Source organism: Pteropus vampyrus, unplaced genomic scaffold (assembly GCF_000151845.1).
Source record: "Pteropus vampyrus isolate Shadow unplaced genomic scaffold, Pvam_2.0 Scaffold314, whole genome shotgun sequence".
Taxonomy (NCBI): Eukaryota; Metazoa; Chordata; class Mammalia; order Chiroptera; family Pteropodidae; genus Pteropus; species Pteropus vampyrus.
Genome location: NW_011889095.1, coordinates 134117 through 160525, shown reverse-complemented (window position 1 = coordinate 160525; position 26409 = coordinate 134117). Strand labels below are relative to the sequence as shown.

Sequence of the window (26409 nt, the reverse complement as noted above, 5' to 3'; positions counted from 1 at the left end):
CACGGTGAAGGATCAAAGCAGCAGTCGGGGAGCTGGGACGATGAGGTCTCTCATCCTGGCATTGATGCTGCAAGACCAGAGGAAGGAGTCTCATAGGTGTCACCATTTTCAGAAAAGGCGAGGAAGCGGAAAGGAAGAATTCTTTGAAAGAAGAGAAACAGGTTCCATGAAACATGGTGGACAAGGTAGAGAAGGAAGAGGGAGATCAGCAATGAAAGCAGGACCAGGACATAAGATCGAGATAACAGAGGAGACCTCGTGCTTTAGGTGATGGGAGGCCGTGTAGGGAGCTTAGTAGTGGCTTGGGGAGAACTGGATGTTGACGTCAGCCTGCGGAAGCCCGCTGTCACTTTATGGGAGGTGCCCCAAAGATAACAGACTGCAGAAGGGAAGGAGACACGGGGCGGACGGGGTGAGCATGCCTAACTGAATGCCGATAGCTGTTGCTTTCAGGTTTGCCACTCCAGTCTTAGTGCTCATTAAGGTGGTAGTCACATCTGCAAAATAAAAATGAAACGGTGGTCTACGTGGAAGGAACTTCACCAGAAAAATGCTGTGTAGCCATGCTGTCTTTCCCTAGAATTTGCTCTATCTTTTTGAATGGTTCTGCAGGCTGGATGGGGTGTAATACAAGCTAATGATATTTTAATTACAGATCACTAAGCAGTTTTGAGTCTGGAGAATTCGTCGAATGTACTGAGCAGTTAGAATTGTTACCAGGAGAAAATATCAATCTACTTGCTGGAGGATCAAAAGAAAAAATAGGTATTTGAGATAATAATTTAAAAATTTAAAATACTTTTATGGATAAGTTGCTCAAAATGTTTTGCCTTAGTATATTTTACTGGAAATTTGGAAGTTATCGTATGTTTATTTTGGGGCCGAGTCCTATGTGAAGCAACACATTTAAGACTGTTGGCAAATGAAAAACAGTTTAATTAAAATTCAGCAAACTAAAAAAGGCTGTAGTAATACTTAGACTTATCTAGCTATTTTGCTTGAAAAAGTACAAGTAGTGTTTAAATATTTTTTGTGCATGACATCTTGATGTAGTTCATTAATTTATCACAATTGAAACATTTTGTAAAATGTTATACTAAAGTTAGTATTGTGAGTAATCTGTGTCAGCACTGATTTGCTGGATTTAGCAAGATGTGCCAAAGTAAGTCTAGATTAGCCCCTGTAAATAGTAAGTGACTTAACTGTTTTTTGAACCTTCGAAATTAACTGATTTGGGGGTTCCGAGGTATAATTTTACGTCGAGTGTAATTTTTATGTAGGCATCAGGAATACTTCATCACAGTGTTCAGCTGGCTGAACCTATTGTGAAAGGAGATATTCTTTGTTGGTGGTTTTTTAACACTGTCAGATATCTTATCACTTGTACATTAAAAGTAGATTCACTTAATGGAATCCATTTAACTTCTGTAGATATGAAAAAACTGCTTCCTAACATGTTAAGTCCCGACCCAAGGGAACTTCAGAAATCCATTGAAGTGCAGTTGTTGAGAAGTTCTGTTTGTTTGGCAACTGCCCTGAACCACATAGAGCAAGATCAGAAGTGGCAGTCTGTGACTGAGTAAGTAGGATGCTGAGGAGGTGAATGTGCATGATGTTATGTGGACCTTGGGCAGGTTTGTCCTTGGGGATGGGGCGAGGCAGTTACCAGAGCATCGCAGTGCTAGTCACGACAGCTTCGTCTTGGTTGCAGAAGTCGTACGATGTGTGAATGCCACTTGCCAACATATACTGAGGTTGAAACTACGTAAAATTGTAAATATCCCCAAAGCAAATGTCCTGATTTGCTTGTATCCTTTTACTAAAAGGCAGGCTGCTCCCTGTCCATCCCCTGCTTTGAGGACCAGTATGGAAGCATCTTATCCAACTCCTCTATCCCTTCAGTGGCTACAAGCTAAGAAATCTTGTTTATTGAATAATAATAAGTATTTGTTTCAGAAATGTGGTGAAGTACTTGAAGCAGACATCCCGCATAGCTATTGGACCGCTGAGACTTTCCACTTTGACAGTTTCCCAGTCTCTGCCAGTGCTGAGCACCTTACAGCTGTACTGCTCCTCTGCGCTGGAGAACACCGTTTCTAACAGACTTTCTACCGAGGTATGTGTATGTGTGTGTTTACCAGGACATTCTTAACATTAACAGGCGCTAGTGTAGAACAAAGACTAATTTTCAAGTTTTTAAAAGAGCATTTGTAGCTTTTGTTGGATAATCTAATAAATCCAGAAATCTAAAATGCCATTTTCAGGCAGATTTTCCTTTGAGAAGTGTGGAAGGCAGATGGAAGAATCTAAAATATATAATCTCAAGGGCGCTAATTGCTTAATTGTTTTTTCTTTCTCTTCCTTTTTTTTTGGAAGAGGAATATATGTAAATATATTTCTCTTGGGCAGATTATATTTTAGATTTGACAAAGACACTGCTTCCCCTTCCCATACAGAGTACAGTTTAACCAAGATGGGTCCTTCCCAAGAGAATTAAAATCTTTGAGAATCTGTTTAAGAGCAATAGTTTATTTTATTGTAATTTAGCTTCTGCTTTATATAGGAAATATTCTTATTTTTTTAATGTGCCTACTTTATTGATAAGTATATCAACAAATTTGACTTATATTCTGAAAAGCAGTTTTGAAGAGGGGCAAAACAGGTTTTCTCTTAGGTTGTCTATTCCACTTAAAATAAGAAGATACATTGCAGAAAGAGGAGCATTTAATAGATAAACCTGGAACAGAGCCAAAGTAGCCATCATATGGCGATGCAACTTAACTCAGTTCACAAACGTGTAAGGAGGCTGATGACGTGAAAGAGTTTTGGTTTTTCTTTGGCAGGACTGTCTCATTCCGCTCTTCAGTGAAGCTTTGCGTTCATGTAAACAGCACGATGTGAGGCCGTGGATGCAGGCATTAAGATATACCATGTACCAGAGTCAGTTATTGGAGAAAATAAAAGGTAACTATGCTTTTTTAAAAAAATAGCTTTATTAAAATATAATTTACACGTTTTAAGTATACAGTTCCATGAGTTCTGACATGTCTTTACCTTTCTTTGCTACCAGTAAAATAAAAATATAGAACATTTATTTACCCCAAAAGGTTTCCTTATGTCTTTCAGAGTTGTCTCTCTCTTCTGGCCATCCCAGGCGACCACTGATTTGCTTTCTGTCACTACAGATTAGTCTTGTCTTTACTAAAGGTTTATATAAATGTAATCATCGTAAAGTATGTTTTCTTGTGTCTGGCTCCTCTTGCTTAGCATTTTAAGGGTCACCTGGGGGTGCATGTATTGTGTGGTCCTTCCAGTTTTTAAATAGTATCCATTGTACATCTGTGCCACAATTTGTTTATCTGTTGACTCTGATGGATATTTGAGTTGTTTTCAAATTTGCCTGTGGTGTATAATGCTGCTGTGAAGTTCCCGTACAAGTCTAGGGTCGGCATGTGTTTCTCTTGTAAGTGCCTGTGCGTGGAGTTGTTGGGTCCTCCTCTGGTTTAACTTTCAAAATAGTTTGGGAGTTTCTTATAAAGTGGTTGTACATTTTACATTCCTTCTGGCGTCTACATCCCGAGTATTGTCAGGTCTTTAACTTTGGTCTCTGGAGTGAGTTTAGAATTATCTCATTGTGGTTTTATTTACATTTTCGTGATTGAGTGGTATTGACTATCTTCATTTGCATAGTGGCCATCCTATATCTTGTTTCATAAAGTGTTCAAATCTTGGCACCTTTTTTTTTTTTTTAGGTGAAGTAACCCTTGGTTGACCTCACAGGTTGCAAGGACCTTGTCAGCTTACGATCCCTTAGTTTTTTATTTTTTGTGCCTATAGCACCTGGTCTTCCAAGGTGGCCTTCCATCTAAGTACTTACCAGGCCCGACCCTGCTTAGCTTCTGAGATCAGATGGGATCTGGCTTGTTCAGGGTAGCATGGCCATAGTTGGCACATTTTTAACAAAGTCATAAGTCTTGTTTATGTGTTCTGGAATCAAATTCTTTGTCAGATATAATAAACTCTGAATGTTAAGTTTTAAGCACTTAAAATAAATAGAAAATTAGTATTTGTATAAATATATGTCTCATTTTTAAGAAAGAAATGTCTGTCATGTTAAAGAGATGCTAGCAATTTACTTCTATTGCTTTAAAATGGAAAAGTTGCCAGAATTTTGTAGAATTTTAGTTGAAACATGGAAACCAGGGTTACTGAATAAATTTGAGTGATAAATTGCAGCTAAGCTAATGCCGGGATATGGGCTTGCGCCACAGGGTAATAACTGACTCACCTGTACCCTTAGTGCCATATAGACCTGGGTTTGGATCATTAGCCCAACATTTGCCAATTGAGAGACTTTGAGGCAAATCATTAAACTTCTGAGTCACTTTTCCTTTTGGTTGTGGGGATTGCCCCACTCATTCGATTCCTTTAAGGATTATGGGAGTTGAGACAAGGTATATAAAAGCCCTTGCACAGAGCATGGCATATAAGAGGACTGCCAATATCTCCCTTCTTGTCCGTCCCTTATAGAACAAGTTTTATAATTGGGAGGAAACAGTCAGTGAACCAATGGTTATATTTGGAGGCAGAACTCAGAACCCCACTCTTCCTCATGTTTTTTTCTTTATTCAGCAACTGTTTATCAAGTGTGTGCTTTGTGCTAGATATTGTGCCTGAAGTTGAGATGCAATGGTGAGCAAGACAAGCCTGTTGTCCGCATTGCCAGGACCAAAGGGGTTCTAGAGTCTAGCAGGAAGAACTGACATCAAACAGAGAACAGCACTATGGTGCGCTGAATGGAAGTCCACAGGCGTGGGGCTGAAAAACACACACCAGGGACCCCGTTTAATCCTGGGACTCGAGAAGGAATTGGGCAGGAAGTACCATTTAAGCTGAGACCTGAGGGAGGTAGAGTTGAGAAAGACGACTAATTTAGTTAGGAAAAAAAATACGTGAAGGCCAGCAGCAAGGACGGCAGATTCTTAGATGACAGTCTGCCTAAGGGAGAGTGGGAACAGGTGTGGCTGGATGAGGTTGAGACTGGAGTGGAATGCGAGGCATCAGTGCCTCACAAGCCACACTCAGCAGTTTGCGCTCTATCAGAAGCGTGGCGGGAAGTCATCGCACACAAGTTAAGGGTTCAGATTTACTTTTGTGTTAGAGCGTTTCAGTCTCAGCTCAGAGAATGGATTAGAAGAGGATTAGACTGGGGACGACGGGACCACTTAACCTGACGTCCCTGCTAAAGACAACAGATGTAGTGACAGTAGGGACAGAAAGAAAGCAGATATGATATGAGGGTTGAAAGTAAAGACTAACATGACTGCCAGGCACCTGCTCAGGAAGCCAGGTTGGTCACGTGCCTTTCCTTGAGAAAGGGAAAGTAGAAGAAGTAAAAGGTTTGGAGGGTGGTGGAAAATGGAGTCCACTTGACACAGGTTAAAGTGCCTTTGAAATCCTTGAGTGTAGGTGACTGGTAAGCAGATGGGACTCGATGTCAGGTCTAGGTCAGAAATAAAAGATTCAGGAGTCATCAGCATTTGCACTGTGATGGAAGCAGATATTATCCAGGGAGAGTATGCAGATCAAGAAGAGTAGAGAGCCGGGGCTGACCCGAGGCACACCGGTTTTAAGGGATGGGTGGTGGAGAGGAGACTGAGAAGGCTTCTTCAGAAAGATGGGAGTAAACCAGGAGAGCACGCGTGGAAGAGCGTAGAGAGTGCTTAAATGGGAGGCGGGTGGTCTGGCCTGACCCTCATTCCACCCTTCGGCTTAGGATCTTTACTTAAAAGATTCAGAATTAAAAAGTTAATTTCTTACAGTAAATAATTTTCACTTTTGTCTGCTTCGTTGTATGTGTTTACTTCAACAAACATTTGTTATTTATTGTAGCCCAAGCACTATTCTAACTGCTAGGGATTTAGAGATGGGGGAAAAATGAGACCTGTGTTTAGAGAGGTGGTGGGGAAGGGAGTAGTTGGAGAAGGATTTTTTTGGTCGTGTTTCTGTGCAACCTGGGATTAGATCGGTCAGGGACTAATAAAATTCTTTTTCTTTCCAGAACAAACAGTTCCAATTAGAAGCCATCTCATGGAATTAGGTCTAACAGCAGCAAAATTTGCTAGAAAACGGGGCAACGTGTCACTTGCAACAAGACTGCTGGCCCAGTGTAGTGAGGTTCAGCTGGGAAAGACCACCACCGCACAGGATTTAGTCCAGCATTTTAAAAAACTGTCAACTCAAGGTCAAGTGGATGAAAAATGGGGGCCTGAACTTGACATCGAAAAAACCAAATTGTTACATACAGCAGGTTAGTAAAATAAATTATGGTGAATACACGACTATAATAAAAATCGTGTTGAAATGTTACTGTGTATGATGCAAAGCAGTAATAGAAATGGTGATTTTTTTTTCAGCCATTGCAGAACATTTGAGTCCCAAATAAGAATTTATGTATAATTGACTTACCTCTACAATTTAGTTCTTTTAAAAGAAGTAATTTTGTTATTGTGTGTCAAAGAAATGTTTCAAGAGATCATCAGTTGTCATTGAATTTACATGTTCTTAAACATTCATTATTTTACTTTGAAATAATGTCCATCGTTTGCTCTGAAGGCTTCTAAGGCTGTTTTGTTGTTGTTGTTTTCTGTAGGCCAGTCAACACACGCGATGGAAATGTTGAGTTCCTGTGCCATATCTTTCTGCAAGTCTGCCAAAGCCGAATATGCAGTTGCCAAGTCGATTCTGACCCTGGCTAAGTGGATCCAGGCAGAATGGAAAGAAATTTCAGGGCAGCTGAAGCAGGTCTACAGAGCTCAGCAGCAGCAGAACCTCACGGGCCTTTCTACTTTGTCTAAAAACATACTCACTCTGATAGAACTGCCGTCTGTTAATACGATGGAGGAGGAGTATCCTCGGATCGAGAGTGAGTCTACAGGTAGGATTTCTTTCTCTTACTAGCTTAAAAATATTAATTTTAGAAGTTATTTTGCCCCCTATGGTAAACTTTACAATGTTTTGCTGGCTATAATTGGCCATAAAAAGTATCTCTGTGGAGACGTAGTATGTTATATTGCCTGGAAGTTACTGATACACACTGCATTCATATCCGTATTGATGCCACTGTGGAAGTCACTGAACTCTGCCCCGCCAGGCCGTACTTCCCACCTTCCTGATTCACGGTGCTTTTATGGACTTAACTGTGTTTGCTGGCAATAAGGTCCTGCCCCAGATATCTAAAATTTCCATCTTGCACTAAAGGAGCAACAAAGGTATAAACGAGTAGCCCTGGTCCCCTTGATTGGTAGAGAACAGACGTTACAGAAAGCGTCACGTACATCCTGACAACTAGTGCTGGTAACAGCAGTGCCCCCGATAAATAGGCGGTTAATGCAGTCAGTCCAGCCCCCGTCCAGCTCTCACAGATTGGGAGCTCGTTAATCACTTTGCTGAAATGTGAGAGTGGACCTTCATTTGTCATTGTGAAACGTAGGATTTTAATTTACTTAATGTTGGTCTTAGAATTCTGACGTATGCATTATAGGATCTTGATACTGTCTGGTGATATTTATAAATCATCATATTGGCAAATGGCACTAGAGCCGGCGATTTCTTCACTTTTAAACTGGGAATAAAGTTATTTGCCTCATGAATCTCTGATTGAATGAGATCTTGTATTCATCACCAATATTTTAATTTTGCCGAAGTGTTGAAACCGAATCTAATCATTAGAAAGTAGCCATTCAAATCCATTATGCAAGACATTCTACAACATGTCTGACACCTGAACTTTTTAAAGTTCAGTGTCATGTAGGACATAGACGTGTTTTACAGGGTGATAATTTCAGCTTACCTGAGAAACTGAGTGATTCATCTCAATGTAATAGAAGAGCATAATACAAATGAATACTTCATCAGATTATGTACTGTGCGATAGATAGAACTTATTGTTCGTAGGTAGTAAAATTCTAAACTGTTCACGGGAATGCCATTAGAAATTTTGAGTGTAACATTGCTGAGTTCTTTCATTGTTTTTTCCCTCCCCTCATTACGACAGTACATATTGGAGTTGGAGAACCTGATTTCATTTTGGGACAGTTGTATCACCTGTCTTCAGTACAGGCACCTGAAGTAGCCAAATCGTGGGCAGCCTTGGCCAGTTGGGCTTATAGGTGGGGCAGAAAGGTGGTTGACAATGCCAGGTATGTGTGTTGAAATGTGTAACTTATTTAATGCGTTGCAAAATAAAGTGTCTGCTGACATGGTGATGTTTTGGTAGCTGAAATACTGATGACGTGTTTATTTTTATAGTCAGGGAGAAGGTGTTCGTCTGCTGCCTAGAGAAAAATCTGAAGTTCAAAATCTGCTTCCAGACACTATAACTGAAGAAGAAAAGGAGAGAATATTTGGTATTCTTGGTCAGGCTGTGTGTCGGCCAGCGGGGATTCAGGCAAGGAAAACATGACACAGTTTTTGGGGGAAAGAGTGTCAAGCTCACTACTCTGACTTATTAATTTTGAGGAAGTTGGTCACATGTACTGGATTAAATATTGTTTTGTTTCAGAAAAGAACTGGTTTTTAAGATGACAGGTAATAATAATTTCGAAGAAGAATATAATTTCTTGAGAAATCAAGTCATTTCCTTAGGGTCCTTTTAAAAGAGGTGGTGTTCTTTTTATGTAAAGTAGATTTATAAGTGCTCTTCTGATCAGAAATTAGGTTCTTAACACTGGGTCGGGTACTTGTAAAATATGCTAGTGCCTGAGTGCCACCGAGTGCCCTAGACACCCTGGGTGGAATGTGAGTGTGCGGGCGCACGTGCGCATTTAAGCATACTGGGTGATTCGCATATACGGCCAGAGTTGAAAACCAATGGACTACATGATCCGTAAGATTTACTCCCTCCCCTCTCAAAGTTCTGTCAATTACAGAATGCACGACTATTAAGTGTTTGGTTGTAGACTTTAAAAGTTTAGCTTTTATTTGCTGAGCTAAACCATATGGACTCAGCTCTTGCTCTGGACATCAGCATGTATTCTTGTCTGGCAGAGCTGGGGCTATGTGTGTGTACAGTACTGGACAGAGAGTAAGGTCTGTTGTGACTATTCTGTATACGTTCAGCCTCTGACTTTTCAACAGATTGTGTGGTTTTCTGCAGGCAGAATATCATATTGTGTCTTAGAACATCCGATATGCAAAAATCAGTCTTCGATCTTTGCTAAATGCTTATATCTTTCTTTATTAGCTACATGTATAAGTGTAAAGAGAAGCATATTGATATTGATTTAGTATGTATACACTAAATGTAGAGTAATTTTGTCTTTCATAAATGAGAAAAGCGTTTTCATATGACAGGAAAATCGAGTCCCTTCCTCCCTTTTCAGTTTGTGTTTAAAATAGCATTTTTTGCCCAATTTTTCCTCAGGATGAAGATATAACACTTCAGATAACAGAAAGCGAAGATAATGAGGAAGATGACATGGTCGATGTTATCTGGCGTCAGTTACTGTCAAGCTGCCCGTGGCTGTCAGAACTTGACGAAAGCGCGACAGAGGGCGTTATCAAGGTGTGGAGGAAAGTGGTAGATCGGATCTTCAGCCTGTACAAACTGTCCTGCAGCGCATACTTTACTTTCCTCAAGCTCAACGCTGGTCAGGTCGGCAGCTCGGTGTTCTGTTTCAGCCAAGTTCGTTTGAAACGATTTCCCAATACATGAAAGCGGTGCTTACTCTGAAGTGTTTTCTTTTTTCTTCCTTTCGTCCTTCACCCCAGATTCCTTTAGACGAAGATGACCCAAGGCTGCATTTAAGTCATAGAGCAGAGCAGAGCACCGATGACGTGATCGTGATGGCCACGCTGCGGTTGCTCAGGCTGCTCGTGAAACATGCCGGCGAGCTCAGGCAGTATCTGGAACATGGCCTGGAAACGACACCCACTGCTCCGTGGAGAGGTGAGGATCTAAAGGATGGGTCAGAAAAAATTGTTTTTGGGTAGGATATCTGAGACAGTAAAAAAGTAGTAGTTCCTTTATATTTATGATTTGAACGTGTTAGAGTAGTTGAGAAAAAGTTCATAGACCCTCTGTAAAAATCGTCTATGTCTGCCTTCTTTTACTAGCATTCACAGAAAACACATTTCTCTAGAACATTTTTTAACTGCTCTGGGTTTTGATTATAGCTCTGTAGCTAACCAGACTTATAATTCAAGAATTATTGGGTATGGTTCTTTGTTATCGGAGAAATTTGCAGCCCTCATAAGTGATGCTGGCGTACACCAGGTTTTATTCATTTGCATCTACTATGTTAACCATTTTTAGTAACTTTATGTTTCTGTCGTCTTATCCCGAAGGAATTATTCCACAGCTTTTCTCACGCTTAAATCACCCTGAAGTGTATGTGCGCCAAAGCATCTGCAACCTCCTCTGCCGGGTGGCCCAGGATTCCCCACACCTCATCCTGTACCCGGCAATAGTGGGTACCATATCGCTTAGCAGTGAATCGCAGGCCTCAGGTATGGACTATTAAGATACTGCTACTCTATATAAATTATTTTGCAAATGATGTTTGCTATAGGTCAGTTATTTTGAGCTTTATGCTCTGGAGTCGATAGAGTTTATAGTTGTTTTTTTTTTTTTTAATGCTATAATAGCCATTTGTTGAAGGAGTAACTACTTTCTGACACTAGGACATGTGCTTTACACATTGTCTTCAGCGTCACAGTAACACGCCAACGCATGGAGAACCTGACTCTCATGTTCACTGAGCCAGATGACTGGTGGAGAAGGATTAGAACCAAGTTCTGGACTCTGGCTGGGAGAACACTTTATTTGTTGAGACTTATTTGTTACTTTCCCCCCATGTATCTTCTGTTAGCTTAGAATATTAATAAATATAAAAGCTCAATTTGTAGAAAGGCAGACTTAGTGCACAGAACACCAATGAGTTTTAAATGAGTGCTCTGGAGTTGTTGATGATCGATGTTTTCCCTCATTCGATATGTGCACATGGGGAAAACCTCCAGAGTACACCTTCTTCTCCCGTTTCCTCATAGGAAATAAGTTTTCCTCTGCAATTCCAACTTTACTTGGCAATATTCAAGGAGAAGAATTGCTGGTTTCTGAGTGTGAGGGAGGAAGTCCTCCTGCTTCTCAGGATAGCAATAAGGATGAACCTAAAAGCGGATTAAATGAAGACCAGGCCATGATGCAGGATTGCTACAGCAAAATTGTAGATAAGCTGTCTTCTGCAAATCCGACTATGGTGTTACAGGTACAAAAAACCCCAATCACATGTTTTAATACAATTATTAATTATAACCTCCCCTCCCCCTCCAAACCTTATAAACAAAACCCATTAAAAAACTGCCATGGTTTATATTTGAAGAACAAAGCTTTTAGAAGAATCAAAATTGGTTTTGCGAATTTGTGTTGATAGGCAGGCTCGCTAATTAAGGTTCACTGGTGAACAGAAGACACATTTAACTTGCAGTCCCGGTGTGTGCAGAGCCGTGCTGTGTGTAGACGTGTAGGTGAGTGTGTTTGGACGTGCTCTGTCTGCAGGTGCAGATGCTCGTGGCTGAGCTGCGCAGGGTCACCGTTCTCTGGGATGAGCTCTGGCTGGGGGTCCTGTTACAGCAGCACATGTACGTCTTGAGACGGATCCAGCAGCTCGAAGATGAGGTGAAGAGAGTCCAAAACAACAACACCTTACGCAAGTATGTTTTCATACACTCACGCTACTTACTCTGAAAATGAAGCTGCCTCTTTTTTTTTTTTTTTACAGTAAAACAGCATAAAAATTGCTGTTTTAATCAATTTTAAACGTACAATTTAGTGGCATTAAGTACATTGAATATTGTGCAGCCATCTCCACTCTCCATTCTGAGAACTTATTCATCATCCCAAGCAAGCTTTGTCCCCATTAAACAGTCCCTCCCCATTCTCCTCTAACCCTAGCCCCTGGTCACTGCCATTCTACCTTCCGACTCTGAATTTGACGTACCTCATGTAAGGAAGAATCATGCAGTAGTCATCCTTTTGCGTCTGGCTTATTTCACTTAGCATAATGTTCTGAAGGTTCATGTTGTAGCATGCGTCAGAATTTTCTTCCTTTCTATGGCCGAGTAACATTCCATTGTATAGATAGGCTACATTTTGTTTACGTGCTGTCACTGGACACTTGGGTTGCTCCTGGCTATTGTGAAAAATAGTTCTATGAACATTAGTGTACAAATGTCTGTTTGAGACTTTCAGTTATTTTGTGTATGATCCAGTGGATTTGCTGGGTCATATGGTAATTCTGTGTTTAACGTATAGAGGGTCTGCCAGACCGTTTTTCACAGTGGCTGCAGCATTTTACATTCCCATCAAAAGTGCATGAGGATTTCAGTTTCTCTGTATCCTCACCAGTGTTTGTTATTTTCTGTTTTCTTTTGTTTTGACCGTGGCCATCCTAATGAGAAAAGCGGTAGTTCACTGTGGTCTTCATTTGCATTTCCCAGTGACTAAAAACGCTGAGCATCTATTAGTGTGCCTGTTGACCACTCGTATATCTTCTTTGGAGAAATGTCTTATTCAGATCTTTTGTCCATTTTTTAACTGGGTTGTCAATTGTTGAGTTTTAGGAGCTCTCTGTATATTTTGGGTAGTAATCCCTCATCAGATACATGATTTGCCAAAATGTGTATATTTTCCCATTTTGTGTGTTGTTTCACTCTCTTGATAGTGTCTTTCGATGCACATAAGTTTTTAATTTTGATGTAGCCCAATTTACCTATTTTTTCTTCTGTTGCCTGTGCTTTGTGTCATATCTAAGAAATCAGTGTCAAATCCAGTGTCCGGAAGCCTCTCCCCTCTGTTTTCTTCTAAGAGCTTTGAACTCTCAGCTCTAAGGTATCTGATTTGTTTTAAGGTGGGTTTTGCACGTAGTGTAAGGTAAAGTCCAGCACTCTTTCAAGTGGGCATCCGGTTTCCCAGCACCATTTGCTGCCAAGAGAAGCTGCCTCTTTTATGTGCTGGATTTTTGACAATGCCATGTTGTAAGTTACTTCGCTAATATTTTATTCCTTATTTTGCCTTATTCTTTTATACTATTTATTTACACTTGATACATTTAAGTCGTTCCTTATTTGTATGAAACTGTCTTCCTGGTCAGAGAAGAGAAAATTGCAATCATGCGAGAGAAGCACACGGCTCTGATGAAGCCCATCGTGTTTGCTCTGGAGCACGTGCGCAGCATCACTGCGGCCCCTGCAGAAACGCCTCATGAAAAGTGGTTTCAGGATAACTACGGAGACGCAATTGAAAACGCCCTTGAAAAACTGAAGACACCCTCAAACCCTGCAAAGCCTGGAAGCAGTTGGATTCCATTTAAAGAGGTAAGGAAAAACTCAAGAATGCCTCTAAAATGGGAAATTTCTTATGAGATACAAAATTTAAATAAGGGCACTCTCTTTACTTGGAACATGAGAAAATTTGGAAGCCCATGGAAGGCAGCCCGTGATCACTTGCCTTATAAGAAATGTAGAGAAGTGTGTTTTCTTCATTTGGAGAATTTGGGGTTGAGTGGGCCTGGGAGGCAAACTCGGTCCCTGGAGGGTTCACACCAGGGAAGTATGTACCGTAAGAAATTAGCCAAGGAAGAGGTTCTGGCCTTGAGCTAAATATTGATTGCCTGCTATATTCTCATAAAAGATTAAGAAATTTAATCTTACGCCTATATAGATTTTCATAAGTCATTGTTTTGAAATCAATTCTGTATAAGCTATTTGGGGATGATTAGTGTATTTAAATCTTTGATATTCTGGTTCCCTTAATTCTATATTTTCTTTGGTTTTTATCAGTGACAGCAGTAGCACCGTTAGTTGGGGGTACCTGTTTATTTCCTGTAGCTTCTTGCTTTTCCTTTTTCCTTCTTTCTCTATCGCTTACCTTTATCACTCCCGTTCCTTCCTGAACTTTGGTGATGAGAAAACTATTCAAAGATATGGTGTAGAAACAAAGTACACCTAAGAGTCACGAGTAAATGCAAGCTGCTAAATGGAAGGAGGTAGCCTGAAGCCCAAGACAAGGAGACCAGCATGAAGGGTGAAACTTCTGTGCAGCATAGTCAAAATTTGTTTCTTTGTGGATTAACAGCTGTTTCTTGCTTCTGTGTCACCTTCTCAGTAACTGTTAACTAAGAAACCTAGAGGAGGAGACCGGGAATACTTTGTAAAACGGGGGTGTGTGTGTGTGTGTGTGTGTGTGAAATAAGTCAAAAATTTTCGCTGATTGTGTTCATTTTAAAGATAAGTTTTAAACATTAAAAAGATTACCTATGTCTCCCCTTTTATCTGTAGTACAGCTTTAAAAAAAGCTTAAAAAAATACAACTTTTTAGAAATCTCGCATTTCCCTCCCTAATTGTAAATCTCTCTGCAATGACTGTACTGAATTTAAGCATTACCTTCTTTTTAAAAAGTAGTTTTGTTTATTGATGCATTTCCAAATGGTAGATTGTTCACTTTCTGCCTGCTTTTTAACTTCATATAAAGGAGATCATATTGTACATATGTGTCTGTGTTTACTACTTCCATTATTGATGGATTTATTAGCCTTAGGGTTTTTTTCCTTATGATCCATATTTTGTGTGCAGCCAAACATTGATCTATTATGAGAAAATATCACAATTTATCCATTGTCCTGTCAGCAGATACTTGGGGTTTTCCAAGTTGTCTTTTTCTTTATGTGAACAAAGCTCGCTAAGGATTGATTAAAATTTTTTCACATCTAAGCACAGCCCAGGGTTCATTAATTCAGGTGCAGGTTATTGAGTTAGCTGCAGGTAGGGACACAACTAACTGTACATGCGCTCCACTCCCTGTGAATTGTTCAGAAGGAGTTGTGTTTTTCTGAGTACTTCAAGTGCTCAGAGCTCTGAATTGTTACCAACTTTTCGAATGGCTTCCAGAGGCGCTCTGTCTGCCTGACAGCTAACGCTGGCTACACTTTATGCTCTACTGTAAGGACTGAGTTGATCCGAAAGGGCATCAGTCAGACATAGCTTAGCAGGGGAGATTTAGTCTACGAGCCCTGGATTTTATCATCACAGCAGTGATCTCCTTTTGTTTGCTGTGATTTCTTTGCTTGTTTGGACAGAGGAGAGGAAGGGGGTCTGAACAAAGTAAGGAATCCCCTAGAACACACTAGCACAGCACTCTTTTCCCTCCCAGGATGGCCCAGATATGTAACACCGAGTTAAATAAACGTAGGGGCTAGAACAAGAGAAGTTTGTATTGGCATTTTAAGGTTATTTTTTTGCCAAATTGGATGGAAGACAATATGTTGCAATGGCAATATAAACTTGTTTTTTCCCATCTTATCAATGCAGATAATGCTGAGTTTGCAACAGAGAGCACAGAAACGTGCAAGTTACATCTTGCGTCTTGAAGAAATCAGCCCGTGGCTGGCTGCCATGACTAATACTGAAATTGCTCTTCCTGGAGAAGTCTCAGCCAGAGACACTGTCACAATCCACAGCGTGGGCGGAACCATCACAATCTTACCTACCAAAACCAAGCCAAAGAAACTTCTCTTTCTGGGGTCAGATGGGAAGAGCTATCCTTATCTTTTCAAAGGTGGGATTTAAAAGAGCGTTAGTCTGATTATTGATGCTTTCCGTGCATGTGTGGTAGGAGAGGGTGTTTCAGGTGAATTTCTGTATGTCCTGAGTGGCTGGGAGTGTCCCGTATCTTACGTGATTTCGAATGGAAGTGGTTGGATGCTGAGGAGTCAGCGCTCCCAGTTCTACCCGTCTCTTCGCTTAGGAATTTGTACAAGCAGGATGCTTGAGGTACAGCTAAGACCGCTAGTGTCTAATACCTTGTGATTGACGAGAAAGTTCTCTAAAGCTCTCAGTGTGCCTCTTTGGCTGTCATTTCTTGATTGAGAAAGATACAAAAAGTGGTCCATTTCCAGCCCTGTCCCGTCACACTTCACCCCATTTGGTCAGCTGCTGTAACTACTTTTTGTTTCCGTAGGATTGGAGGATTTACATCTGGATGAGAGAATAATGCAGTTTCTGTCTATCGTGAATACTATGTTTGCTACAATCAATCGCCAGGAAACACCGCGTTTCCACGCGCGGCACTATTCTGTGACACCGCTGGGAACGAGGTCGGGGCTGATCCAGTGGGTGGATGGAGCTACGCCCTTATTTGGTCTTTACAAACGGTGGCAACAGCGAGAAGCTGCCGTACAAGCCCAGAAGGTTGAGAAAGATTCAGATAATACGTGTGCCTTTGTTTGAATGTGCCTACACAGTATATATGTCAGTCTGTTCTCTGTTCTGTGTGAAGTATTTTTAGACTTACTGCACTGGAGCAGTTTTGCAAGTTTGTAAAAGTTAGGGAACAGACTTTAAATGTCTAGGAAAATGATTTTGAGGGACAGTTTACAAAAATAAAATTTTAAGAGGCAGAAATAATGACATTGGGTTAATCTTATTCTAGAAAAATATGGAAAGGGGGATGGTAACGTGGTTGTTAATCACTCAGGAACTTGATAATTCATATCTTAATGCCTTTTATTGGGCTTACTAGGGTCTTTTAAATTTGTAAATAAGACAGTTTCAAAACCCAGGTTTTTTTAAATTAAGTATGTAAATACACAACTCTATATTTAGAATTAGACACTGTGGCATCCTATTTTTATATCTGTGAAATTTATACTTTGATTTAGACTAGAAGTTTAATTTAGAATTCATTTTAGTTAAGTATCTGCTTAATATATGCCAGGAACGGTAGTATAAGTGCTATGGATATGAAGATAAACTTTATATAGTGTCAACCTCAGTTTTTCACATCTAGCCTAAGAAAATGATTCTAATTAATTAGGGTAGTTGTGGGAAGGGGTAAGAGTTTGAAAGGAGTCAGGTTATAAAAGTAGGCACAGAAGACCGCAGAGCAATTATTGGAGAGTAAATTCGAGATGGGAACTAGAGAAGGACTATACAAGTTTTTGTCTAAGTATCTATTGTTAATTTTATATTGACAATTAAGTTGGTGAAGAATGAAATGTGCATAAATGAATGATAAAGTTTAAACAGAATTACATGTTACAAAGAAAAATAAATGTGACTTGGATATTGAGTTTGAATTGAACCTCAAGAAATGCAACAGTAAGCCAAAGTTTTTAATAAAGTACTAGTACCTAATTAAGAGAAAAATATGTAGATTATAAGGTGCTTAGTCCAGAAGAATTGGCTATTTGGTGCGTTCACCTGAGGACATGGAGAATGAAAAATTATTTTTAAAAATACTACTTTCCATTCAAAGTAATCTTTATCCTTATTTAAATAAAGCTGACCTTGAAAAAAATTTTTTTTACAGGCACAAGATTCCTATCAAACCCCTCAGAATCCTGGAATTGTGCCCCGTCCTAGTGAACTTTATTACAGTAAAATCGGGCCTGCTTTGAAAGCGGTCGGCCTTAGTCTGGACGTGTCCCGACGAGATTGGCCCCTTCATGTGATGAAGGCAGTGTTGGAAGAGTTAATGGAGGCCACGCCCCCGAATCTCCTTGCTAAAGAACTTTGGTCATCTTGCACCACCCCCGATGAATGGTGGCGAGTCACACAGGTGTGTTTTTGCTCTGTAGCGAGTATTAGTCGTTTCCTGTGCCTGCTTCCTGTCTTGGCTGTCTGCTGCACCCTCCCAGCCTCCGTCGAGGCTTGGAAGTTTGAGATCTGTATTTGAATCTTATGTTACACTCCTGTATTTATGAAACATGGCTATGACTGCGTAAGGGCAGAACGGAGGGACTTGTGGGTGAAATAAAAGAATCAAAACTTTAGAAAGGGGAAAACCAGGGAGGCTGACGAGGAGCTGTGTTTTTTAATTCCAGCGTTCTGATGACCGGGTCGGGCCAACCCGACCCCAGTTTTATGTGCAGCTGCTCAGTGCAGAGCCTCTGACCACAGGCGGCAGCCCTGCCGAGTGCCAGCTATTTATATAGAAACGAGGGCGTGGGGTTATGGACTCGTCGGTTTTAGAGCATCAGGTCCATGTTGAAGGCTGTCTGCTGACGCGCTTCCCTTGCTCCCCGCCCTCCTTCCTCAGTCGTATGCCAGGTCCACCGCAGTCATGTCGATGGTCGGGTACATAATCGGCCTTGGGGACAGACACCTGGATAACGTGCTCATAGACATGACGACTGGAGAGGTCGTTCACATAGATTACAACGTCTGCTTTGAGAAAGGTAACGTGCACTTGAACTTTACATTTATGTGAGGATCAAATGTTTTTTTTGGTGAAAGGACAAAAATGTCGCGATTTGTCTTTTCAAGGTAAAAGCCTTCGAGTTCCTGAGAAAGTGCCTTTTCGGATGACACAGAACATCGAAACGGCTCTGGGCGTGACTGGAGTAGAAGGCGTCTTCAGGCTTTCCTGCGAGCAGGTGCTCTGCTTCCTCTCATTCCTCTCTGTGTCCCTCCTATTAACACGTCCCACGCGTGAGAAGCTACGTTTGCACTCAGACTCAATCCAGACGCTTCTGTACACAGGTTCTGCATATCATGCGGCGCGGCAGGGAGACTCTGCTGACGCTGCTGGAGGCCTTCGTGTACGACCCGCTGGTGGACTGGACGGCGGGGGGCGAGGCCGGCTTCGCTGGCGCCGTCTACGGCGGAGGCGGCCAGCAGGCCGAGAGCAAGCAGAGCAAGCGGGAGATGGAGCGGGAGATCACCCGCAGCCTCTTCTCCTCCAGAGTAGCTGAGATTAAGGTGAAGCCAGCGGTCCTACGTCGTCGCCATCTTTTTGTAATAGTTAACATGTCTGTGAAAAAGTTGGGTAAAAATGTTTTTCTAAAACTCTTTTGCAAGACTGTAGTGTATTATATTGAGACGGCAGTGAATAGGGCAACGTGATGTCTTTCTACGAAATGCCGCCGTACCGAGACACGCACAGTCACGCTCGTAGGAGGTGGGTTAGGGATGTGAAAAAAATCATCCCTTTTTTGATAGATCGAACTGCGTTTGCCAATGACTATTTTAAGTGTTCCTGAGTCGGATAGCCTTCCCTCAGTCTTGGTTTTATATCCTCGTAGCCAGTGATGCTAACTTTGTTTGGTGTGACACAGTGTAACTGCGGCATTGTGGAACCAAGTCTCAGTTTATGGCTGTGTGCCCTTGGACGCTTTAGTTACCTCTGTAAAATATGGGTGATGCTGTCACCCTCTCGGGGTTTTGTTGGGATTTAAATAGGATGACATGTGTTCCTGACAGACCTTGTCCGGTCTCTCAGTTGACCCTGTGAGAATCTCCCTGACTATGGTCTTTTCACAGGTGAACTGGTTTAAGAACAGAGACGAGATGCTGGTTGTGCTCCCCAAGTTGGACAGCAGCTTAGATGAATACCTGAGCTTGCAGGAGCAGCTGACGGAGGTGGAGAAACTGCAGGGCAAGCTGCTGGAAGAAATAGAGTTTCTGGAAGGGGCTGAGGGCGTGGATCATCCTTCTCACACTCTGCAACACAGGTTCAAAAGTGTCGAACTCATTCCTAAATATGTGCCATTAATGGGGATTTTAGTATTTGTATAAATGTCGTCAAGTTAATTACAATTATTGCAGCAACTCCCGTAAATGATAAAAGCTCTCCTAAGAACTGCAGTTTCTAAGTGTTAATAAATAAGAACTCATTTAAGTTTTCTACTTATATTTAATTTAAATGAGTAATTCTGAAGGATGGGTGGGTATAGTGGTTAGAACACTGAACTGGGATTCAGGAAATCTTGGGTTTGGGTTTTCTTTCTATAGCTTTTATCTGAATCCTTATTCATTTGTACAGTGGCAGTTATTTCATCTACTTTGCTGAGTTTTTAACCATTAAATTAGAGTGATCTATGTCAGTGGTCCCCAACCTTTTTGGCACCCGGGACCAGTGCTCCTATGAGACTCTCATGCCTGATGATCTGAGGCGGAGCTGAGGCGGTGATGTTGGCGCTGGGGAGCGGCTGCAGATACAGATGAAGCTCTTCTGGCCCACCCGCCGCTCACCTCCTGCTGTGTGGCCCGGTTCCTAACAGGCCATGGACTGATACCGGCCACGGCCTGGGAGTTGGGGACCTCTGATCTAGATGAAGGAACCTTACACATGGCGGGTGTTCAGTGAAGGGCACTTGAATATGCAGGTTCCAGATACTGCATGAGGCTCTAAGGTCATAAGGTTCATTAAGCAGAAGTCTTTTTTTACCTTTTAATGACTCAGAACCTGACAGGTGTGGTAGAGTTTTGCTTAGAATATTGTAAGTATAGTTGAGGGAACTACGGGGTCAGGATAAACCAGAGAAGTGAGGGGTATTGATCAGCGCCCTCAGGATTGAAAAGGCGTATATCAGGCAGTCCCAAGTATGAGCAAAGTCAGGGTTATGAAAGCAGTTTTTAAATTTTTTTCCTCTTCTGCTAGGTATTCTGAACACACCCAACTGCAGACTCAGCAAAGGGCTGTTCAGGAAGCAATCCAGGTGAAGCTGAATGAATTTGAACAGTGGATAACACATTATCAGGCTGCATTCAATAATTTAGAAGCAACACAGCTTGCAAGTTTGCTTCAGGAGATAAGCACACAAATGGACCTTGGTATGGGTTGACTTATTTTAGATACACACGTGAGCATGTGACTTTCGTAGTTGTGTCTTGATGTGTGGGGTTCTGGTTTGTGCTCCCTTGTGACAACTGCCGAGTTGAAATGATTTCACCGCGATTTATAATTCTCTTTTACCAAAAGGTCCTCCAAGCTACGTGCCAGCGACAGCCTTTCTGCAGAATGCTGGTCAGGCCCACTTGATCAGTCAGTGCGAGCAGCTGGAGGGGGAGGTGGGCGCGCTGCTGCAGCAGAGGCGCTCGGTGCTCCGAGGCTGTCTGGAGCAGCTGCATCACTACGCAACCGTGGCTCTGCAGTATCCGAAGGCCATATTCCAGAAGCACCGGATCGAGCAGTGGAAGGCCTGGATGGAGGAGCTGGTCTGCGGCACCACCGTGGAGCGCTGCCAGGAGCTCTACAGGAAGTGAGCTGGTAGCACTTGCGTGCTTCTCGGGGTTGGATGCACAGTAGTGTTCAGTTTAATTGCATAATAGTTTTTCTTGAAAGAAGTGGTTGATAGATGGAATTTGACTGGTTTTGTCTTGGTTTCAGGAGAATTTGACTCACGCTTTCCCTTAGAAGACTGGTTTTTCCTAATATCTTAAAATGTATCCCAGTGTAAGAGTGGTGGGTGGGATGAGGGTGAAGAGAACTAAACACAAACATTGATTCTGTCACCAGTGAGTCATCTTAGGACGTTACTGTGGCTCTTGAGACTTTCCTGTCTGTAATATAGAAATAATGATTCCCGCTCTTCACTGTTTGAGGATCAAATGCAGTATTCAGTATACAGTATTTTGTAAAGCATGAACTTTGTTTACAAGTAGGGAGTGGTTATGTTATAAACCAACACCTCTTCCTACTCATGTCATACAGATATGAAATGCAGTATGCTCCCCAGCCACCGCCAACAGTGTGTCAGTTCATCACTGCCACTGAGATGACCCTGCAGCGGTTCGCAGCCGACATAAACAGCAGACTTATTAGACAGGTGGAGCGCTTGAAACAGGAAGCTGTCACGGTGCCCGTTTGTGAAGATCAGTTGAAAGAAATTGAACGTTGCATTAAAGTTTTCCTTCACGAGAATGGAGAAGAAGGCTCTTTGAGTCTAGCGAGTGTTATTATTTCTGCCCTTTGTACCCTCACAAGGTGAGTTAGCTGACCTCATACTGAGACCATCTCATCGTCTTGGGAACATTGATGCTTATTGGGATTTTATGTGTCTTTTGTTTACTCTCAAACTTAAGATATTCTTTGACTTTCATTCGTCTTGTGCAATAGTACAGCTGATTTATTTTCTTTAAGATTTCGATGTATTCTTGTTTGTGTGTGAATCTAGCTAGGTCAGTTTCACTATACAAATGCTTGTCGCTTGTAGGCGTAACCTGATGATGGAAGGGGCAGCTTCGAGTGCGGGAGAGCAGCTGGTCGATCTGACTTCTCGGGATGGAGCCTGGTTCCTGGAGGAGCTCTGCAGTATGAGCGGAAACGTCACTTGCCTGGTTCAGTTGCTGAAGCAGTGCCACCTGGTGCCCCAGGACTTGGACATTCCGAACCCTATGGAAGCATCGGAGGCAGTTCACTTAGCTAATGGAGTGTACACCTCGCTTCAGGTGAACACTTTTAAATTGGCTTACATTTTAAGTTGATTTTAGGTACCGAACAATTATACGTCTCATCTCTTTAGTTCAGGAAAGCACTTTGACTTCTTTGTAACGTTACATAAGCAGTCACTTAAAGATCAGTGCGAGGTTTATATCCATAATTTGGTTACAATTGCATTAAGTTTGTTCTTAAATTATGGCAGTAACTTAACAAAACTCAGAAAACATTAAATTGTATTTCTCACATATTTATAGGAATTAAATTCAAATTTCCGGCAAATCATATTTCCAGAAGCACTGAGATGTTTAATGAAAGGAGAACACACGTTAGAAAGTATGCTTCATGAGCTGGATGGTCTTATTGAGCAGACCACCGATGGCGTTCCCCTGCAGACTCTCGTCGAATCTCTTCAGGCCTATTTAAGAAACGCAGCTATGGGACTTGAGGAAGAAACACACGCGCATTACATCGACGTGGCCAGGCAAGTGCATGCCAGCGGGGCCCCAGTTTCTTGTGGAAGACACGGGGAAGCCAGCCAAGGGTTCTGAGCTCTTAGTTTACTTTGAGTTTATTGTTAACTTTTAGAGCACATATAGTTATTTATAAATGCTTAGATATGTACTTTTAAAAGAAAACCTTGTATTCGAAAATAACCATAGATTCATAAGAAGTCGTAAAAAAAAGAAAAGTGGGCAGGGAGGGAGGTCTGGTGTGCACGTCATCTCCTCTGGCGTTAGCATCCTGCGTCCTTACAGTGCCATAGCAGCACCGTGCAGATGGGATTGGCGTCAGTCTGCAGAGCTGACGAAGGCTTCACAGTACCTCGTGCACGCGTTTTTGAGTATTGCACACGTGCACAGTTCCATGTGCGTTTATCACGTGTGTTCTTATGTCCCTGTAGTGCTGTCGCTTTACCAGACATGCACACGAGGTGGAGTGTGGGGTTTTGCAAGCCAGGCCTTAGAACTCCACGGAAGCCTCTGAGCCAGTTCACTTAGCTAGTGGAGTATGCACTTCACTTCACATGAACACGTCTTATAAGTTTGCTTTGGATCTTGAACCTGTATTTCTCGTATCTTAAATCCGGAAAAACAGTTTGGCTTTGGAACCTGTAGGGAGGCAGGGTGGTTCCTCCAGCCACGTACCGTAGCCACAGCTGAGCCCTGAGCCCCTTTGTCTCTGGCGACTCATGACCTCTTTCTTTGGTGTTCTCGTGTCCAAGCGCACTCCAGAAAGTATAATTCAGAGGGTAGAATTCGAATTGTCACACCACGCTTTCTCCCATGGGAAAATCAAAGACGTACAACAGTATAGAGAGTAGTATAATGAAACCCCCATTTCACCAGCTTTAGCGATCACCTCCCTATCTGTGGTCAGTCTTATTTAAGTTGTGCTACCCCAACTTTTTTGAAGCAAATATCCTTTCATCTTTCAATACTGTAGGAGGTACATATCTAAAATGCAAACTTATTTTTCTTACTCGTGGTACCATTATTTCAGCAAAAAAGGTAATAATTTCTCCTTGATGTTTTCTGTTATCCAGCATTCAAAAGTTTTTTAATTTTCTCATGTTTCTTTAGTTGTTTTACTATATAATCAAAAGAATTTAGTGTAATTGTAGCATAAACATGTCAGCTAAATAGTGATTTAGATTCTTTGCACAGCAGATTTATCATATATAATTTCTGGCATTTGGAAATTGTTAAATCCATAAACTTTTGAATTTATGAATTGTCAGAATTCAGGTTTGCATAAAATTTAATCACGTGCACAGTTGCTGATACGGAATTGGAACCATCAACTTCACATTGCCTGACGTCAGATGCCATTCTGTCATAACTCTGCTTCCTTAATGCAAAAAGACTTTCTTCTAGACTTTGCATGTAATCTGTGAGGCTTGTTGACTTTTCTTGTTCCCCCTAAATTTTATTACTCTGCAGTGAGGGTTATAACTCCCTGTTCTTTTCCTCTAGAATACTTCATGCTCAATATGGCGAATTAATCCAACCAAGAAATGGTTCAGTTGATGAGACACCAAAAATGTCAGCTGGCCAGATGCTTTTGGTAGCATTTGATGGCATGTTTGCACAAGTTGAAACTGCTTTTGGCTTATTAGTTGAAAAGGTAACTACTCACTTGGTTTTATAAGTAACAAGTGTATCAGAGTTGTTCAGTGCGGGCAGAGGAGAAAGGAACTTTCTTTTCTTTCCTTTACGTAGTTAAACAAGATGGAAATCCCCGTAGCCTGGAGAAAGATCGACATCATCAGGGAAGCCCGGAGCACCCAGGTCAACTTTTTTGATGACGACAATCACCGGCAGGTGCTCGAAGAGATTTTCTTTCTAAAAAGACTACAGACAATTAAGGAGTTCTTCAGGCTCTGCGGCACCTTTTCTAAAACTTTGTCAGGTAATAGTGCACATTCCGACAGGCTGGATTGAGTTGCGTAGTACTTTGGAAGGGGACGGCATGAAGTAGGTTTATCTTAATTGCACGCTCATCAAATCCTCAGTTTATAAGCATCAGCTATTACCTCATTTCAGTTTTGCACGAAGTACTTTAAGGCAATGTTCCTTTTTCAGGATCCAGTTCCCTTGACGATCAGAATACCGTAAATGGGCCCGTACAGGTCGTTAGTGTAAAAACCCTGTTTCGAAACTCCTGTTTCAGTGAAGACCAGATGGCCAAACCTATCAAGGCCTTCACAGCCGACTTCGTGCGGCAGCTCCTGATTGGGCTGCCCAACCAGGCCCTGGGCCTCACGCTCTGCAGCTTCATCAGTGCGCTTGGTGTAGACATCATCGCTCAAGTGGAGGCAAAGGATTTTGGTGCTGAAAGCAAAGTTTCTGTGGATGATCTGTGTAAGAAAGCCGTGGAGCACAACATCCAGGTCGGGAAGTTCTCTCAGCTGGTCATGAACAGGGCGACCGTGCTGGCCAGTTCCTACGACACTGCCTGGAAGAAACACGACTTGGTGCGCAGGCTGGAAACCAGCATTTCCTCCTGTAAGACGAGCCTGCAGCGCGTTCAGCTGCACATCGCCATGTTTCAAGTAAGGATTTTCCTTTATAACGTGCTTCCCCTCAGTGGAGGAATTTGAAAAACTAGGAGAATATAAAGCAATATAAACAAGAGAAATTCCTAAACTTCCTGAATTGTGCCAGCCCAGAGCAAACCCAGCTTTGGCATTTCGGCGCTTTCCGTTTACTCTTTGTTTCTCTTTTATGTAGTTGAGATAGTTTTGCGTTTACAGCTGTGTCATTTGAATTACTCCTATCGGTGTTGTAGTGGTCAGTATTATCTAACCACTATGTGTCAGTAAGTATTGCAAATACAGTTTCCGATAGTTGCATATGTTCGTTATGTGGATATGTTTTATTTAACATGTAATTAAGATTGTTTCTAAAGTGACTTCTGTTTCTCTGATGCTGTGCTGACATGGTAACAGCTCTGTGCATAAATCGGTCTCGTCAGGGAATTGTTTTTAGAAGCCTGTTTTTGTCCTTCATCATTTGGGGGCAGTATGACAGCACAGGCTTTAGGGGTGAGATGGATTTGGTTTCAGGTATACGAACTGACTTTAACTTTCCTAAGTCTGATTTTTTTCATCTGTGGAATTGGTACAGTACCTGTCTCAAAGGTTAATAATGACCATGAAGGTTAAAAATGGTGGTCTATGTAAGACACCAAGCACAATAAAAATGGTAGTTGTTTTTCTTATTTGTTGTTTTTTTTTGTTTGTTTGTTTTTTCAAGTATAGTCTTTAGCATTGTTAGTAGCGTCAAACAAGTTGGAGCATGGAGTCATGTTTGGGGACTACGTTTTTCTGGGATTTCTTTGGGCACACACAGTGGTTTCTTCATTCATGTGGAATACGCTTCCCAGTAGTGGAATTGGTGGTTTCACCCAGTATGTGGGACCCATGTTTCCTTCTCTTTGCAGTTTTATTGTTGGCTGTTTTCTTAGCTCATAAGTTAAGAAAAGTAATTAATTCAAATTCTGAAATTGCATTTATTATATAGTAACAGTCCCTCTAGTACATTGGGATGTGTTTTTGGAATTTTTTTTTACTTCTAAAAAATGTAATGCTGAAAATTTTCTACATTTTGGAATTTATTCCCTTAAAAATTGACAGCCCTATGGAAAGCATTGTGAAGCTCCTTTCAGTTTTATCTGAACACATTTTAAG

At 41.6% G+C, this 26409-nt stretch overlaps 1 protein-coding gene and 1 pseudogene across 3 annotated transcripts in view; one reads left to right on the top strand and one right to left on the bottom strand.

Moving 5' to 3' along the window:
- LOC105303741 (serine/threonine-protein kinase SMG1) overlaps positions 1 to 25940 on the top strand; it is a 73955-nt gene extending 48015 nt beyond the window's left edge. For 2 of the 3 annotated variants that reach the window (XM_023521753.1, XM_023521754.1), the window contains exons 26-54: positions 656 to 765; positions 1432 to 1579; positions 1957 to 2116; positions 2844 to 2964; positions 6062 to 6310; positions 6653 to 6937; positions 8057 to 8201; positions 8311 to 8449; positions 9425 to 9655; positions 9772 to 9949; positions 10348 to 10509; positions 11050 to 11267; positions 11558 to 11712; positions 13152 to 13374; positions 15368 to 15614; positions 16017 to 16246; positions 17367 to 17615; positions 18096 to 18234; positions 18323 to 18432; positions 18539 to 18757; positions 19319 to 19509; positions 20439 to 20611; positions 20760 to 21039; positions 21492 to 21764; positions 21994 to 22228; positions 22475 to 22701; positions 24194 to 24344; positions 24440 to 24629; positions 24803 to 25940. In XM_023521753.1, coding sequence (XP_023377521.1) covers positions 656 to 765; positions 1432 to 1579; positions 1957 to 2116; positions 2844 to 2964; positions 6062 to 6310; positions 6653 to 6937; positions 8057 to 8201; positions 8311 to 8449; positions 9425 to 9655; positions 9772 to 9949; positions 10348 to 10509; positions 11050 to 11267; positions 11558 to 11712; positions 13152 to 13374; positions 15368 to 15614; positions 16017 to 16246; positions 17367 to 17615; positions 18096 to 18234; positions 18323 to 18432; positions 18539 to 18757; positions 19319 to 19509; positions 20439 to 20611; positions 20760 to 21039; positions 21492 to 21764; positions 21994 to 22228; positions 22475 to 22701; positions 24194 to 24344; positions 24440 to 24629; positions 24803 to 25320 — 5956 coding nt within the window. In that variant the 3' untranslated portion in view covers positions 25321 to 25940. Of the gene's footprint in view, positions 1 to 655; positions 766 to 1431; positions 1580 to 1956; positions 2117 to 2843; positions 2965 to 6061; positions 6311 to 6652; positions 6938 to 8056; positions 8202 to 8310; positions 8450 to 9424; positions 9656 to 9771; positions 9950 to 10347; positions 10510 to 11049; positions 11268 to 11557; positions 11713 to 13151; positions 13375 to 15367; positions 15615 to 16016; positions 16247 to 17366; positions 17616 to 18095; positions 18235 to 18322; positions 18433 to 18538; positions 18758 to 19318; positions 19510 to 20438; positions 20612 to 20759; positions 21048 to 21491; positions 21765 to 21993; positions 22229 to 22474; positions 22702 to 24193; positions 24345 to 24439; positions 24630 to 24802 lie in introns of those variants that run through there. The other variant, XM_023521755.1, reaches the window with a different exon arrangement.
- Positions 3829 to 3947, bottom strand: LOC111730450 (annotated as a pseudogene).
- Positions 25941 to 26409: the final 469 nt, after the last annotated feature.